The sequence below is a fragment of the Nicotiana sylvestris genome, chromosome 8, assembly GCF_000393655.2.
Source record: "Nicotiana sylvestris chromosome 8, ASM39365v2, whole genome shotgun sequence".
NCBI classification, from domain to species: Eukaryota; Viridiplantae; Streptophyta; class Magnoliopsida; order Solanales; family Solanaceae; genus Nicotiana; species Nicotiana sylvestris.
Genome location: NC_091064.1, coordinates 210,169,491 through 210,188,573, shown reverse-complemented (window position 1 = coordinate 210,188,573; position 19,083 = coordinate 210,169,491). Strand labels below are relative to the sequence as shown.

The 19,083-nt window shown below is 40.1% G+C and overlaps 1 protein-coding gene across 1 annotated transcript; it reads left to right on the top strand.

Moving 5' to 3' along the window:
* The first annotated feature begins 637 nt into the window (after positions 1 to 637).
* LOC138876304 (uncharacterized) lies at positions 638 to 961 on the top strand. Its single transcript, XM_070155217.1, has one exon. It carries the CDS (start codon positions 638 to 640, stop codon positions 959 to 961), a length of 324 nt encoding a protein of 107 aa, XP_070011318.1.
* The last annotated feature ends 18,122 nt before the right edge of the window (positions 962 to 19,083 follow it).

Here is a 19,083-nt window from a genome sequence, read left to right as displayed (position 1 = left end):
TGAGCCAGGTAGACCCTTACTACTCTACCTTGCAGTATTAAATGGAGCTTTCGGATGCGTTCTGGGACAACATGATGAAACGGGGAGGAAGGAACAAGCCATTTTTTACCTCAGTAAGAAGTTTACCCCGTACGAGGCCCGATATTCTCTATTAAAGCGCACCTGTTGTGCTTTGACTTGGGTAGCTCAGAAGCTGAGACATTACTTCTGTGCTTATACTACATATCTCACATCAAGGTTGGATCCTTTGAAGTACATCTTTCAGAAGCCCATGCCCACTGTCAAGCTAGCCAAGTGGCAAATCCTGTTGAGTGAGTTTGACATTGTTTACGTAACTTAGAAAGCGATCAAGGGATAGGCCCTAGTAGACCACCTTGCTGAAAATCCCGTGGATTGAGGATAATAACCCCTGAAAACGTATTTTCCTGATGAATAGGTATCATTCATAGTAGAAGACATTGTAGAATCCTATGACTGTTGGAAAATGTTCTTCGATAGAGCGGCAAATTTTAAAGGAGTTGGTATAGGAGCAGTCCTAGTATCAGAAACCGGTCAGCATTATCCGGTGTCTGCGAAACTCAGGTTCCCTTGCACCAACAATATGGTCGAGTATGAAGCCTACATTTTAGGACTCAAAATGGCTATTGACATGAACGTTCAAGAGCTGCTAGTAATTAGAGATTCAGTCTTAATTATACATCAGGTTCGAGAAGAATGGGCAACCAAGAACTCCAAGATACTCCCATATCTGCATCAGGTACATGAACTGAGGAAAAGGTTCACGAAGACGGAGTTCCAACATGTTCCCATAGTCCAGAATGAGTTCGCCGGTGCATTAACTACCCTGTCATTTATGATACAACATAGAGACAAGAATTTCATCGATCACATTCCAGTAAAGATCCATGATCAGCCAGCTTACTGTGCCCATGTTGAAGAAGAAGCAGACGAAAAGCCTTGATTTCATTATATCAAGGAATATTTGGCAAAAGGAGAGTACCTAGAGCTTGTAAATCCTACTCAGAAACACACACTTCGGAGATTGTCCAACAACTTCTTCCGCAGTGGGGGAATCCTGCATAGAAGGACTCTCAATTTGGGACCATTAAGATCTGTTGACGCAAAGGAAACATCCAGGATACTAGAGGAAATTCATGCTAGGACCTGCGATACACATATGAACGATTTTGTCTTAGCAAAGAAGATACTCTGGGCTGGTTACTTTTGGATGACCACGGAAACGGACTGCATCCAGTAAGTCCGGAAATGCCACCACTGTCAAATACATGTAGATATGATAAAGATACCTCCAAATAAGCTTAATACAACAAGCTCACCTTGGTCGTCCGACGTTTGGGGGATGGATGTTATCGGACCAATCGAGCCTGCCGCTTCCAATGGACACAGGTTTATCCTAGTAGCCATCAACTATTTCACCAAGTGGGTGGAAGCAGCATCCTACAGAGCAGTGACTAAGAAAGTCGTGGCAGACTCTGTCCGTGACCGCATTATTTGTCGATTCGGGATTCCAGAGTCGATCATTACTGATAATGGTTCCAACCTCAACAACGACTTGATGAAAGCTATGTGCAAAACTTTCAAGATTAGACACAAGAATTCCACAGCCTACAGGCCTCAAATGAATGGAGCTGTAGAAGCCGCCAACAAGAATATCAAGAAGATATTGAGGAAAATGATAGAGAAGCATAAACAGTGGCACAAAAAGTTATCATTTTCTATATTGGGGTATCACACCACAATCCGCACATCAACCGGGACAACCCCCTATATGTGGTTTATGGTACATAGGCTGTCATTCTCGTTGAGGTAGGAATTCCTTCCCTAAGGATCATACAAGAAGCTGAGTTCGACGATACAGAGTGGGTAAAAAGTCGTTATGAGAAACTAGCCCTTATAGACGGAAAGAGAATGAATGCAATTTGCCATGGTCAACTCTATTAGAACAGAATGTCCAGAGCCTTCAACAAAAGAGTCAAAGCCAAGACAGCTCACACCGGGGCAGCTGGTGTTGAAAAAAAAATTCCGCATCAAGATGAAGCCAAAGGGAAGTTCTCTCCCAACTGGCAGGGTCCATACATGGTTCACCGGGTTCGCACAAGCAACAGTCAGAAACATCAACCCATTAAACTAGCACAAAATTTTGAGGAGGACCCTCAAACTTTCGTAGCAAGAGAGGTTGCAATGTCCCGAACCACATCACAGTCGTCGGTTCACCTAAAAGTTATTTTTTAATTATACACATATGTCATATCTTTACAAAATCATGCATGTTTATTATCGAAACTGCTTTGTTTAGCAACACTATACACACAGTATTACCAGATCAAAGCCGAGCAGGTCAAGCAAAGCCAGCGGGGATACGAACTAACCTTCCCCCCTTTACAGAGTTCATGATTTTTCTTTGGATGCAGTCACTAGATTTGAAAAGTCATTAAACATGTTGTACGCCCATGGAACGAACATTATTCAAGAATACGACCTTCCGAACCATTGCACTTGCCAAACATTTGCTATCAGCACACACAAGTAGTGCTCCGTAGTCACAATGCTCCTAGTAGTCACATGTCGCAACCTGCTATCAGCTAAGAAAACTCTACTATCATTCGTAATTTTATTTTTGCATAAGACTACCATTCTTCCTTCCGAGACTAAACGATGTCACCATCTGCATGTACATTCTTGCATAAGGATACCATTCTGCCTTCTGAGACTAAACGTTGTCTCCATCTGCATCTGCATTCTTGCATAAGGCTACCATTCTGCCTTCCGAGACTAAACGATGTCTCCATCTGCATCTGCATTCTTGCATAAGGCTACCATTCTGCCTTCCAAGACTAAACGTTGTCTCCATCTTCATCTGCATTCTTTCATAAGGCTACCATTCTGTCTTCTAAGACTAAATGTTGTCTCCATCTGCATCTGCACTCTTGCATAAGGCTACCATTCTGCCTTCCGAACTAAACGTTGTCTTCATCTACATCTGCATTCTTGCATAAGGCTACCATTCTGCCTTCCGAGACTAAACGCTATCTCCATATGCATCTGCATTCTTGCATAAGGCTACCACTCTGCCTTCTGAGACTAAACGTTGTGTCCATCTGCATTTGCATTCTTGCATAAGGCTACCATTCTGCCTTCAGAGACTAAACGTTGTCTCCATTTGCATTTGCATTCTTGCATAAGGCTACCATTCTTCCTTCTGAGACTAAATGATGTATCCATCTGCATCTACATTATTTCATAAGGCTACCATTCTTCCTTCCGAGCCTAAACACTATCTCCATCTGCATCTGTATTCTTGCATAAGGCTACCATTCTGCCTTCCAATACTAAGCATTGTCTCCATGTGCATTTCTACATAAGGCTATCATTCTCCCTTCCGAGGTTAAGCTCTACCTCCATCTGCATCTGCATTGCATAAGGCTGCCATTCTGCCTTCCGAGGTTAAGCTCTACCTCCATCTGCATTCACACCTTTGCATAAGGCTATCATTTTGCCTTCCGAGGCTAAGCTGTGCCTCCCATTTTCTTCGAAACTAAGCACTATCCCAAGCACTATTTATTTCGCTTTTCTTATGGGATAATCTCTGCCCTTCAATTCGCAAGACTAAGCTCCGTCTTGTCTGTATTATACTACCGCATCCTTCATGGGCTGAAATATCGCCAACTCATCCGAAGGCATCATCGTTTAGAGGCACCAACTTTATATCCCAAGAACACCATGTCATGTCCCGAGGATCCCTTTCAATCTTTTGCATATCATTATTCAAAGGCATCATGGTTTGGAGACATCATCCTTATAGCCGAGAGCATCATTTCATGGTCTGTGAATCCTTCATCATACGCTTCATGGCCCAAGACATCATGGTCTAAAGACGTCATCCTAACTGTCCAAAGACAACATTCATAGTCCAATGGGAATTTGCATCATGTTTAAATTTATGCACAGAATACGCTTGTATTGTTTCATTGTAGGTAAACCGACGAGCAACAACCATCCCGGCAGGAGCGATCCCACTCCAGTTCCCGCAGCCATATCAAACCTTAATTGTTCCCGTAAACCTATCACTCACCCCACCCTAGATATTGCGTCTGTTTTGAAATATCTTCATCGGCACACTCCACAGGTGAATCCTGAACTACATACGACCTGATTCCTATAAAACCAGGGATATGTAGGCAGTTCAGAAGCCAGGGTGCGGCCTAAACCTCTTCAACCCGTTTCGCTCGATCAAAATTGGCCATCACATCTTTACCCGACAACTCTTTCATCCTTCCTAGGTAAAGATGGGCAGCTGTTAATACCCAATTATTTCCTATATATTTTCAATATGAAAAATACTTTCAAAATATCACATATATGCATATATAAGAAAGTCAAAATGTTTTATTATTTATCCACAATTTTTAAAGGTTTAAATGGGTTTATTTTCTCCCTTTTTCATCCATAAAATCTCAACAATTATGTCCAAAATTTTATTTTGACGATTCGTTTATTGGATTTTTATATTTATATGGCTAAGGTAATTTTTACATATTGTTACAATTTTATTTAGTATTTTTAAAGCTAATTGCATATAATTACAATGTTAGCCATTTTAAGGTTTAATTGTATTTTATATTCATAAAATTAAGCCCTATATTTTTAAATTATTATTTTTGCATGTTGTGAATCATTTTAGAACTTTCAATTCATTTTTAGAAATTTATTTACTATTTTTTATAATTTAAAAAGGGGAAAATTGGCTATTTAAATAATAGCCCATTTGTATTTCAATTCTAGCCTAAATTGAACCCCAATTCCCCAGCCCAATTTTAATTTTAACCCGACCCTAACCTTTTTATAACCAACCCAAACCCGGATCCCCACCTACCTTTTTTAATCTAGGCCATTGATCATTCAGATCAACGACCACCATGGCCCCTTACCATTTTTAACCCCTAAACGTCCCCTTACCCTAAATTATTTCTCACCACCCGCCACCCTTGAATCCCTTCCTCTAAAACTCTCTTTGCAACTTCACCTAAACCTTAGCTGCCACCACCCAAATCCACCCTAATCTCTTTCAATCCCCACCTAATCCTTGGACTCCTATGGCGGTTTGAGACGGGTACTCGCCTCATATATCTACTGGTTACCTATTTTCGTGATTCCATGGACAAATCTCGAATAGATCTGGTCCAGTGCTTGCTCAACCTCTATCTCTGGTCTTTTTCCGGCCACCCATGACCGTTCAATTCAGATCCGTGGCTTTTCCGGCTAGATCGGTAACTTTTCGAAGTTTTTCTCACTTTCTTGGGTTCTCTGAAACCCTAGCTTTAAGAGCTTTCCAATTTTCTTTCAAATTTGTCCTAGATCTATGCATGTTATGAACTTTTTAAGTGTTTTCTCAAAGGTTCTTCAATTTTCATTCAAAGTGACTCTTCATTTTCAACGATTATGGTTTTCTCAACCTCTTTTTAAAAGATCTCTTCTCCGATTTTTAGTGTTATTTTTATGGTTTTACTATGTTTGAACGGTTTGCTTATATTTTTCCTCTACCTGATTCATCGTATTAAAAACCCTAGGTGTTTTGGTTTTATCCGAGTTCTGAAAATCTCTTTGTTTATTTTACACGCATGCTTGGTTCGATTAAGTTCTTTGTGTTTGAATCCTTTTTTGACTTATATGATTCTGAGTTCTTACCATTTTTTTAACTCGACTATTGTATAAACCCTAAATTTCTCAAAAGGTTTTTCTCACTTATTACTGTGAGTTCTTTACTTATTTCTGACTCTATTTACCTGTTAGACTGATTTCTTCACTTGGTTTCTATGTGTGAGCCATGACTGCTTCACCTTGTTGATTATCATTCTTTGAATAGTCCCTAGCCTATTTATGTCACTCATGTATGTTTATTCTCATTTAATTTGCTCCTTTTTGCCAATATGTTTGACCTTGCATGTCGAATACGTTTGTTCATTCCTTGCTATTTATATGTTGAAGTGCAGAGTCATGATTCTTTCTTGATTGATCTTGAGTTCCTCAATGTTACGACTGATTTCAAAGGGTTCCCTTATAAACCCTATTTTTTTACTCATTTGTTTAAATTGATTGATTCTCTTCCTTTAATTATTGTGATGTTTTACCTTGAATCCTATCCCAAAATAAAGTATATTTTGTACTTAGACTCAAATATTTACCTTATACTTTTACTACCCCCTTTCCTTAATTAACCCTGTTAGTATCCATTTGAACAGTAATCCCTTGATTAAAGGTAAGTACTTGTGTTAATTGATTTTGATTGTGATTATTTCCATGTCTATGATAAAACCTTACTTGTTACCTTAATTTCTACTCGTTTTCAAAGCTATAAATACCCGACCTTCTTTTCTTTAAACACATGAACAACTGAGTTCAAAACACACACTTGCACTCAAAACTCTCTCTTTCTTTATTACTACTTGTACTACTGCTTTGTCTAGCTAGGTGAAAGCCCAGGCTAGACTGTGGAATCCCACTTGCTTTACCTTTCTGCACTTTGCTTTCTCTGCTGGTATTGTCGCGCCCCCCTTTTTCCCTCTTGGTGCAATCATTCCTTTTGGGAACTGGGTTTTGCATTTTTGAAGAGTCACCACCTAATGCTTTAAGGGCATTAGGACACCTATCGGGGTTTACTACTAAGTTTGTTTGATAACCAGAGATAGGGTAAGGGCTTCAAATTATCTTAAGGGGAAGGTGTTAGGCACCCCTCGGGATCCACGAATGTGGTTCCCGGCCAGACAGTTTATTGTGAATTTGTTCAATTAGCAAGTAATCAAATAAGGCTCACATAAGAGGGCATTTAAGTTTAAACACATAAGTGTTTGAAAGAACAATTAAAAGACAAATTTGGAAAAAGAAATTTGCAAATAAAAGGGAAAGGGGGTCCTAGGTTTATGTTTAATATGGATCACATCAATGCGATACCTGGTATGACACTCCTTAGGAGAGGGGATACACGTGGTATTAGCACATCGATCATCATATCGATATCTAACCTTCCCACCCCGTTAAGGTATTAAAGCACGAATTGGTCTCGATCACTATTGCATGCTATTACCCGTCCCGTTGCTATCAGTCTCGGAGGAACTTAGGACTACTATTCCTAAAGGGGAGGGATATTAGGCTGACTTTTGGTTTCAAAAGGTGAAAAATCTAAGGCAACATACAAAACATATAATACTGCACGTTAGGGGGATGCATGTAAACAAATAAAGGGCTCATGTATCCCTCCTCAAGCAAAATACATAAACAACATGACTTAAATATACATTTAAGGTCTAATTTAAAAATACTAAAGACGAGGGGAGTTTAATTGAATCAGATCAGTTTATTACATAACTCAGATAAGAAGTCCGAATCAGGTCTGCCTGCTGGTTGTAGCAATTACTAATTAATAAAGGGGGATTCGATTTTATTGTTATTATCACCTAAGGCTTGCCTAAGCGTTTAAGTGAGATTCTATAGACATGGTATCTATTCTGAATGAGGCAAAGCAGTAACAATTGAAGATGAATGATTTGAAATCTTACAGGCATGCTTTATAAACTGTACTAATAGGAAGTGGGAGAGTTGTTTAAAAACTAGTTGAGGACAGCTGATTTTAGATTAGTCTTATTTTGGATTCTACAAACACTGATTATTTCTAATTTAATTCTTATAGAGATAATATCTAGTCGAATGTGAATTGAAGCATGCAGTATTCCTATAGGCATGATTTTTACGAAAGGGGTACTGATTTTAGACAATGACATAATATCTGATTTTAACCAGTTAGTTCCTAAGCATGGTGTTTAAGTGTGGTAATGCAGAAATTAAGACAAGTCCTATAGACAGGTTCTCTAAATGCAGAGTTCAATATGCATGATTTAGGTCCTATAGGCATATTCTCTAGGTGTAGAACAAACAGAATTTTAATGAAAGTAAATCTTACAGGCATGGTATCTAGATGCAGAGTTAAACATGCAGAACAACAGATCTTATAGGCATGATGTCTAGATTAAACATGCAGAATTTTAGGTCCTATCGACATGATATCTACCTTTGAGCATGCATAATTCCCCAGCCCCTTTTCACTAGCCAAACCCAATGTTTATTACAAAATTATTACATATTGGATAATGAATTACATCAAGGAAATACAAAAGAAAAATTACAACCAGAGGAAGCCTGATTCTTGGCTTCCTCTCTGAGTTATGGAATAAACCACCTCAAATGCCATTGATTCAAAGCCTTTCTAAGACTTGAGTGTGTCAAAGTTCCCGAAGGGTCTCAAAGGACACCAGGTAGTGCTCACACCCAAGTTGCATAACCAGATAGAGATGAGTGCAGTGTGGAAGGGCCATCCCTTATGTGTCCAAGTTCAGAGGGAGCTCCTGGGTCCCAAGGCAAGGCTCACACAAGAGGGGCAGAACTTAAGTCTAAGAATATGGTGGAAGTGCAGGAGTAGAGATTTGTTTAAAAGAAACTGGATTGAGAAGAGTAAGGTATAAGGGTAGTTTGAAAAATAGTAGTAGTAAAGCACATTATCAGCAATAGCACGAAGGGGCAAGGGGTTTGGGAATACATTGCAGATGGCATATGACCCTGAGAGGGGTAAAGCCTGGACATGCTCAGCAATAAGTGATGCTGACATGCCCATAAACCAGCCAGACATAACATATAGAGAGGATATGAAATATATGACCCAGGGAGGGTCAGGTTTAGGTCATGCACAGCAATGTCTAATGCTGGCATGCCCTCAAACCAATGTAAAAATACAAACACATAGAGGATATGGGGGTTTGGGGTTCATAAGTGACTGACAGAGTTCATACATAAGACAAACATTAATTCAGAAAAGGATAGGGGCAGATTATAGCATGCTTAGGAATGAAATTCAATTAAACACAAGTACGATACAAGCAAGAGTAAAGGGAATGGTAAAGAAACATGTTGTTGTTGATGCTGGAAGATAAATTAGAACATACCAGTAAAGAAGCAAATGTAGAAAGAAAAGAAGGTAAATTTCCTCAGCCTAGCCTTGGCTTTCAGCCGGCTAGGTAAGGCAGTAACACAAGTAGTAATAGAGAAAAGAGAGAAAGCTTTTTTAGTGAAGTGTATGTTCTGAACTCTAGTGTTCGTGTCTTTAAAGAAGAGAAGATGCGGGGTATTTATAGCTTTTTGAAAACGGGTGAAAGAGAAGTAAAAAGATACAAACATGGAAACAATCACAAGCCAGAATCAATTACACAAGTGATTGCCTTTAATTAACAGATCACTTGCTTAACGGGCAGTGACAAGTTCAAAATAAGGAAAGAAATCAATTAGTAAGCAGGATGATTGTTGCCATAAAAGGAATAGTAAAACCATTGAGTAAGTAATCAAGTCTAAGTACAAAAATATTCTTATTTTTGGGAAAGGATTCAGTAAGGCAAAACAAGGAAAGGAATCAATTAACCTTAACAGGCGAGTGTAATCAGAATTTCACAAAAGAAAAGTTCGAAATCAGTCACAAGATTGAAGATCTATCAAATAAGGAACCTCAACATATAAATAGAGTGCACAAACACTAGACATGCGAGGCCAAACCTATTGGCAAAAGACAAGCATGCAATAGTAGCAGAAAGTTCAGCAAACATTCGAGACATGATAGTCCAGTTGGTCGAGTCACATTGAATCAATAGTGAAGAAAAATAGAGTATCAAAAGCATGCGAAGGTCTTATAGTAGCAGGTGAGGAAACCCCTTTTGAAAATTAGGGTTTCAAGCATAATCAAGTTTTAAAGATAATAAAAGCCCAAAATCAAAGGAATCACATAAAGGGAAAGGAGATTCTAAAATGAGAAACTTCAAATCAAGTCAAGTATTTCAACGAACAGTTTCAGACCCAAAGACATAGGGATTTTCAACAATAGTAGAGTTTAAAAGATGATAAACAAACAAATCAGACAAAACTCAACTAAAAAAGCATTTGTCTGATAAATAGCCAAAAGAAATTAGGGCTTTTATAATGCTAACTCAGATAGAAGAACAATACGAGCAAACATAGCAAACATGTCAAAATCAGAGAAGATATTTGAAATAACCTAACAGGAAAACCCTAATCGGAGAAAGATAAAGAGTCGTTTTGAAAGCAAAGTTAAAGAAACCTCAAGGAGATGTTTAAAAGTTCAAGATAAGCATAGATCTAAAGCAGTTCTGGAAGAAATCAAAAGATCTTAATGATTAGGGTTCTAGAAAACCCAGCAAAGGTGAGAAAAGCTTCGAAAGTTACCGATCTAACCAGGAGAGTCAAAGGTCTGACTTAAATGGCCATGGCTGGCCGGAGAAAGGTCAGGGATGACCGGAGAAGGGCCATGAACTAAAATCGAACAAAGACTGGACCAGAGTTCTTCATAGTCTGGCCTTGAAACCATAAGGACAAACTCATAGGAGCCCTGGAAGGTTGGTGCATGTCTCCGATGACCTTGAAAGGCCACAGATTAGGGCGAATTAAGGGTGGATTAGAGTGGTGGCGGCTAGGGTTTGAGGGTGTTGTAGAGAGGATTTGGGAGAGAAGAAGAGTTCAAGGGCGGTGGATTGTGAATAATTAATTAGGTTTGGAGTTGTTTGGAATTAATTAAGGAAAGGGTGAGTACTGGCCATTGATCTGAATGATCAACGACCTGGATTAAAATGGGTAAGTGGGTTTAATGAAACTGGGTTTGGGTCGGGGCTCAATTGCGTTTATTGGGGTAGAATTAGGCTACAATTGAAATAAAATCTGGCTAGATTTTAAATAGCCATTTTCCCATTTATTTTATAAAAAATAGTAAATTAAATCCTGGAAATAAAATGAAAGTACTAAAATGATTTGTAACACATAATTATCAAATTAAAAATACTGAACTTTATTTTTTATAAATATAAACTCAATTAAATCTTAAAAGAGGCTAATATTGCAATTATATGCAATTTAACTTTAAAAATACTAAATAAATTAGTAAAAATGTACAAAAACTATCTTAGCTATATTTTAGCATAAATATGAAAATCCAATAAATGAGTTACCAAAATTAATATATTTGAAAATATTATTGGGTTTTAATGAATAAAATAGGGGAATAAATTTGTTTATAAATCTTTAAAATTAAGAAAAAAATAATAAAACAATTGGACATACTTATATATGCATACATATGCTATTTTGAAAGTATTTTGCATATTAAAAATATATAGGAAAAAATTGGGTATCAACAACTGCCCCTCTTTACCCGGAAAGGATGAAAGAGTTGCCGGGTAAAGATATGATGGCCAATTTTGACCGAGCGAAATGGTTCGAAGAGGTTTAGGCTGCCCTGACTTCTGAGATGCCTATATATCCCTGATTTTACAGGAATCATGCCATATGTAGTTCAGGATCCGTCGGCGGAGTATGCCGATGGAGGCTTTCAAGAACGTTCGCAATATCCATGAGGGGGTGAATGGTTAAGGTCTAATAGGGCTGTGGGAACTGGAGCGGGATCGCTCCTGTAGAGATGGCCATAGCTCGTTGGTTTACCGGCAAATAAGCAATACAAGCATATATTGTGCGTAAATTTAAACATGATGCAAATTCTCGTCGGACCATGAAGGTTGTCTTTAGACGTTTAGGATGACGTCCTTGGACCATGACGTCCTGGGACATGAAGCATACAATAAAGTATTCGCAGGACATGAAATAATGCTCTCGGGCTATGAGGATGATGCCTCCGAACCATGATGCCTTTGAATAATGATATGCAAGATATTAAAATGGATCCTCAGGCCATGACATGGTGTTCTCGGGCTATAAAAATGGTGCCTCCGAACGATGATGCCTTTGGATAATTTGGCGATCTTTCAGCCCATGAGATGCAGTATGAGGCAATCTTTCAGCCATGCAATGAAGTAGGTGGCGATCTTTCAGCCATGCAAATGTAGATGAGGTGGCGATCTTTCAACCGTGTAATGCAGTAGGTGGCGATCTTTCAGCCGTGCAATGTAGTAGGTGGCGATCTTTCAGCCATGAAAATGTAGATGTGGCGATCTTTCAGCCATGCAATATAGTAGGTGGCGATATTTTAGCCATGTAATGCAGTAGGTGGTGCTTTTTTAGCCATGCAAATGTAGATAAGGTGGTAATCTTTTAGCCGTGCAATACAGTAGGTAGCGATTTTTCAGCCATGCAAATGTAGATGAGGTGGCAATCTTTCAGCTGTGCAATGCAGTAGGTGGCAATCTTTCAACCATGCAAATGTAGATGTGGCGATCTTTCAGCCATGCAATGTAGTAAGTGGAGATCTTTTAGCCATATAATGCAGTAGGTGGCAATTTTTCAGCCATGCAAATGTAGATGAGATGGTGATCTTTTAGTCGTGCAATGTAGTAGGTGGCGATCTTTTAGCCATGCAAATGTAGATGTGGCGATCTTTCAGCCATGCAATGTAGTAGGTGACGATCTTTCAGCCATGTAATGCAGTAGGTGGCAATCTTTCAGCCATGCAGATGGAGATAACGTTTAGTCTCGGAAGGCAGAATGATAGCCTTATGCAATACAAAAAATGCAGATGGAGACAACATTTAGTCTCAGAAGGCAGAATGGTAGCCTTATGCAATGTGAAAATGTAGATAGAGACAGCGTTTAGTCTCGGAAGGCAGAATAGAAGCCTTAGGCAATGCAGAAATGCAGATGGAGACAACGTTTAGTCTCAGAAGGCAGAAATGTAGCCTTATGCAAGAAATAAAATGGAAAATGGTAGTAGAGCTTTCTTAGCTGATAGCAGATTGCGACATTGTGATTGTTGGGGACATTGTGACATACAGAATGTCACTGGTGTGTGTGGATAGCAAATGTTGGTAAGTGTGACAGTTCTGATAGTCGTATTCCTGAACAATGTTTGTCTCGTGAGTGTATAGTATGTCTTATGCTTTCGCAATCCAAGTGCCTGCATCCAAAGAAAAATCGTGAGTTTTGTAAAAGGGGAAGGTTAGTTTGTATCCCTACTGGCTCTGCTGGATCTGCTCGGCTTTGATCTAGTGATATTGTGTGTATCATTGGGGTAGCATTGCTAAAAAAGGCAATTTTGGTAATAAACATGCATGATTTAGTAAAAATATGACATAAGTATATAATTAAGAAATAACTTTTAGATGAACTGACGACTGTGACATGGTTCAGGACATTGCAACCTCCCTTGCTACGGAATTTTGAGGGTCCTCCTCAAAATTTTGTCCCAGTTTCCAATTGCGGGGGGGGGGGGAAATGGAAATTTTATTGAATTGTGACCGAACCCATAGGGCTGTCTACGTATCCCCTCTTAAACGGGAATCAGGTCAGGCGTAGTTCAAATTACATCATATAAGGGAAACATAAAGATTACACATAGTAACGCTTGACTGCATCTGAATTGATCGGCTTCGGCCAGACTTCTCCGTCCATTTCTGCAAGTATGAGGGCTCCTCATATCAGAACCTGGTGAACTATGTATTGACCCTGCCAATCGGGAGAGAACTTTCCCTTGGATTCATCTTGATACGGAAAAAATTTCTTTAACACCAGCTGCGCCGGTGTGAACTGTCTCGGCTTGACTCTTTTGTTGAAGGCTCTAGACATTCTATTCTGATAGAGTTGACCAAGGCAAACTGCATTCATTTTCTTTCCGTCTATAAGGGCTTGTTGCTCATAATGACTTTTTCACCCATTCTGCGTCGTCGAGTTCAGCTTCCTATATGATCCTTAGGGAAGGAATTTCTACCTCAACAGGAATGACTACCTTTGTACTGTAAACCAGCATGTAGGGGGTTTCCCTGGTTGATGTGCGGACGGTGGTGCGATATCCCAGTAATTTCTGAGTAGGATTTGTAATTTCGGGGTACTCGCCTTTTGCCAAATATTCCTTGATGTCATGAAACCAAGGCTTTCCATCTGCTTCTTCTTCGATGTGGGCATAGTAAGCTGGCTGATCATGGATCTTTACTGGAATGGGATCAATGAAGTTTTTGTCTGGATGCTGTATCATGGATGATAAGGTAGCCAATGCATCGGGATTTTAGGAACATGTTGGAACTCCGTTTTCATGAACCTTTTCCTCAATTCTTGTACATGATTCATATACGAAGTATCTTGGTGTTCTTGGTTGCCCATTCTTCACGCACTTGATGTATGAGTAGGTCTGAATCTCCGATCACTAACAACTCTTGAATGTTCATGTTAATGGCCATTTTAATCCCTAGGATGCAGGCCTCATACTCGGCCATGTTGTTGGTGCAGATGAACCTGATTTTGGCAGACACGTGATAATGCTGACCGATTTCTAATACTAGGACTGCTCCTATGCCAACTCTTTTGAAATTTGCTGCTCCATCGAAAAACATTTTCCAACTGTCATAGGATTCTGCAATGACTTCTCCTATGAATGATGCCTCTTCGTCAGGAAAATACATTTTTAGGGGTTCGTATTCTCCATCTACGGGATTTTCAGCAAGGTAATTTGCTAGTGCCTGTCCCTTGATTGCCTTCTGAGTCACGTAGACAATGTCAAATTCACTCAATAGGATTTGCCACTTGGCTAGCTTTTCAGTGGCCATGGGCTTCTAAAAGATGTACTTCAAATGATCCATCCTTGATATGAGATATGAAGTATATGCACAGAAGTAATGCCTCAGCTTTTGGGCTACCCAAATCAAAGCACAAAATGTGTGCTCTAATAGAGAATATTGGGACTCGTACAGGGTAAACTTCTTATTGAGGTAATAAATGGCCTGCTCCTTCCTCCCTGTTTCACCATGCTGCCCTAGACCACAACCAAAAGCTCCATCCAATACTGCAAGGTAGAGTAATAAAGGTCTACCTAGCTCAGGCGGGACCAAAACTGGTGGTGTTGACAGGTATTCCTTGATTCTGTTGAAGGCTTTTTGGCAGTCATCAGTCCTTTTGGTAGTGGCGTCCTTCTTCAACATCTTAAAGATTGGCTTACAGATAACTGTAGATTGTGCTATGAACCAGCTGATGTAGTTAAGCCTTCCCAAGAAACTCATCACATCCTTCTTGTTTTTTGGCGATGACAATTCTTGAATAGCTTTGACTTTTGATGGATCCAGTTCTATTCCTCGACGACTCACAATAAACCCAAGTAACTTTCCAGTAGGAACTCCAAATGATCACTTTGCGGGATTCAGTTTCAGGTTGTACCTTCGCAGTCTATTGAAGAACTTCCTCAAATCTTCCATGTGATCAGTGACATTCTTGGACTTAATGATAACATCATCTACATACACCTCTATCTCCTTGTGTATCATATCATGGAAAATGGTAGTCATGGCCCTCATGTAGGTGGCTCCAGCATTCTTCAGGCCGAACGACATCATCTTGTAACAGTGCATTCTCTATGGCGTAATGAAAGCCATTTTCTCAGCATCTTCTTCATCCATCCAGATCTGATGATAACTAGCGAAACAATCCACAAATGAGTGCAACTCATGCTTGTCACAATTATCAATCAGGATATGTATATTTGGCAAAGGGAAGTCGACTTTCGGACTGGCCCGGTTGAGATCCCAGTAGTGGACACAGACTCGTACCTTCCCATCCTTCTTTGGTACAGGCACAATGTTGGCTAACCATGTCGGTATTCTACTACCCTAAGAACCTTAGCTTTGACCTGTTTAGTAACTTCTTTCTTGATTTTCAGACTCATATCAGGCTTGAACTTTCTGAGCTTTTGCTTTACCGGCAGACATGTTGGATTGGTTGGCAGTTTGTGAGCCACAATAGATGTACCTAAACCAGTCATGTCATCATACGACCAGGCAAATATGTCCTCATATTTCTTTAGAAAATCTGTGTATTCCTTCATTTCTGATGGAGATAAGTGAACGCCGATTCGTGTTTCTTTGACATTTTCTACATCTCCCAAGTTAACAATCTCAGTCTTGTCTAGGTTGGACTTAGGTCTGTTCTCAAAATTGTCAACTTCCTTAATAATGTCTTCTGGTATGTCATCTTCGTTTAAATCTATGTCTGTTTGTCGCGTTGTCTCATTGCATGTCACAATCATCGGTTCATCAAGATAAGTAATAGTAATGTTGTATAAGTAAAGTAATGAGAGAAAAGTATTAATGAATGTTGATTCATAGGAAATGTCAAAATGCTTTGATAAATTGCATAACTGTTTTGGAACATTGGAGATCTTATTGCAAGAATTAAAATGTGAAAAGAAAATCATTTAGTAAATAAAAATAGGGCATGATGCTTGTTTTAGCCTTGCTACCCCGAGGCTCGTCGGGCTCTAGTTGTCCTGATGGTCCAGTTATTGAGGCATGCTCCACTGCTTACGGCCTGTATGGAAGGGCCTTCCTTCCCCTCCTTCTCGACAACAACACAACAGTCCATGTCATTGTCTTCTAGGAACAAGTTCTTCACTGCTGCAAGTGCTTCTTCTTCTGACCCATAATCAGTGTCAGCCTATTGAAAAGTCTGCTCCAAATGTGGTATTGGCTGCTCTAGCGGATAGTAAGGACCGCGCCATGGTGGCGACCAGTTGTTGAATTCCTCCCAGGTGTACTCATATCCCAGACCGAAAGTGGTGCCATGTTTCTTGAGTTTTATGGTCTTAGCGATTGCTTGGAGGTTCTTGCCGAGCCCTTTGCCAGGTTCGTACCCACTCCAATTCAGTATACTCTCGATCTTATTATCCCACCATTTGTCTTTGTCAACAATATTTACCCGTTCAATATGATGGTAAGTCTTTCCACCCAGCTTCCTTATTCCTTAAATTGATGGAATGGCCTGGCGACTGTATATACGGTTGCTATCGTCGCTGTGAATAATCACTTCCTAGTGGTTCCATTCGAACTTTACTGCCTGATGCAGTGTTGATGCTACGGCCCCTACAGCAGGAATCCATGGCCATCCCAACAGCAGATTGTAAGATGCTAGCACGTCTATCACTTGGAAATCAACATCAAACCAAGTTGGCCCCATTTGCAAACACAGACTAATCTCCCCAATGGTGGACCTTTGGGAACCATCGAAGGCTTTCACATTGATGGCTTCGTCATTTATCTCGTGCAGTCCTTTACCCAACTTCTTAAGTGTTACCAGTGGACATATGTTGAGACTGGAACCTTTATCGATCAGGATTCTGGTGATAAAATAGTCCTTGCATTTCACGATGATGTGCAGTGCCTTGTTGTATCCCAACCCTTCAGGTGGCAACTCATCCTCATGAAAAGTGATTTTATGGCTTTCCAATACCTGTCCTACCATATTAGCCATTTCCCTACCAGTGATGTTGCTTGGTACATATACTTCACTTAGTACCTTTAACAGAGCATTCTTGTGCACCTTAGAATTTTGTAGCAAAGCAAGAATGGAGATTTGCACCTGTGTTTTGTTCAACTGGTCGATGACTGGGTATTCCTTGGCCTATATCTTTCTCTAAAGATCGTCTGGACATGTCTCAATGATGGGTGACCGATTGGAGGCCTTCTTGCTTGACTCAGCTAGATTTTCAGGGGTATAGACTCTACCAGTTCTTGTCATACCCTATGCCGCAATAGTTTCTTCGAACCTAACCTTGTCTTTCCTCCTTGCCTTGGCTATATAGTCCTATGGTATAGCCTTTGTATGGAATGGTGTCATGGTCGACATCACCACTGGTATTGGTGTGGCTGTCCTTACTCCGAATAGAGAATGTGCCTTGGGTGGTAAAACTGCAACTTCAAACGGTGTGGGTGCATTTACTGGAGACACGAATTCGACCTCAATTGGCGCTGGTGTCTTTGCAAATGACGTTGCTTCAAACTCAAGCGGCACAGACATATTTACCTTGGCATCCCTAGATGGCTAACTCTAGACTATGGTCAGATTAAGAGTAACTATTGGCTTCTTTGGGTCATCACCTTCTGCGATCAACCCAATTAATCCTTCGGGATCCCAATCATCCTCTATTTCAATCATGTAAATGCCTCCACCCTTATGGTCTGTCAGAGGGTTATTGCGGACATTCGGAGCAGGTTCCTTTGCCACAATAATCTTGTTGTCAATTAAAGTCTGGATCTTGTCTTCCAAAGAATGACATTCGTCGATGGTGTGTCCTTTCATGCTGGAGTGGTAGGCACAAGATTTGTTTGGGTTAACCCACTGAGAAGGGTTCTCATGAGTTGCAGCAGGGATGGGGGTGACATAACCAGCAGCTTTGAGTTTCTCGTATAACTGGTCTATAGGTTCAACAATGGCTGTATATTATTTCGGAGGTCTGCGGTGAAAATTCGGTCGAGGTCTAGGGAAGTTTTGGCATGCAGGAGGTGATTGATAGTGGGATGGTTGAGCATTGTAGGTTTGGTAAACATGTGCGGGTTGGGAATATCTAGGTGAAGTAGGATGATATGTGGGAGGTGGAAGTGATTGATAAGTGGGTGGTGGAGTTTGGTAGGAGGGTGAGAGTGCTTGGTAGTTTAGAGTAGGTTGATATATGAGTAGAGGCATTGGTTAGGTTTGGTATTTGATGGAAGATTTGGTTCTCTATGCAACCATTATGGCTCCTACTTCCCTTTTCTTGGACACACCACCGAACTGTAAGGCCTTGTTTGTAGCTTGCAAGGCCTTGAAGTTAGTAACCATACCAATTTTGATGCCCTCTTCAATCCTTTCACCCAGCTTGATAATGTCGGAAAATTTGTGGTTCTCAATCATCATTAGCCTTTCATAATACTGCGGTCCTAAGCCCGAACAAAGAATTTGTTCATCTGTTCCTCCTCTAAGGCAGGTCTGACCTTAGCAGCTTCGGACGTCCAGCGAGTAGCATACTCGCAAAATGTTTTTGTAGGCTTCTTCTTTAGATTCTGAATATAGAACATATCTGGTGAATTCTCTATGTTGAACCTGAACATGTCCATAAAGTCGGATGCCATGCCTACCCAACTCGACCATTTCTTTGGATCTTGGCTAATGTACCAGGACAAAGCATCTCCTTTCAAGCTCCTCATGAAAAGCTTCACGCGGATTCTCTCGTCTTTCCCTACTCTAACCAGCTTTTCACAGTACGTTCTCAAATGGACC

Excerpts from the sequence above, each read along its gene's own strand:
- LOC138876304 (XM_070155217.1), top strand. The coding sequence starts at position 638 with ATGGCTATTGACATGAACGTTCAAGAGCTGCTAGTAATTAGAGATTCA.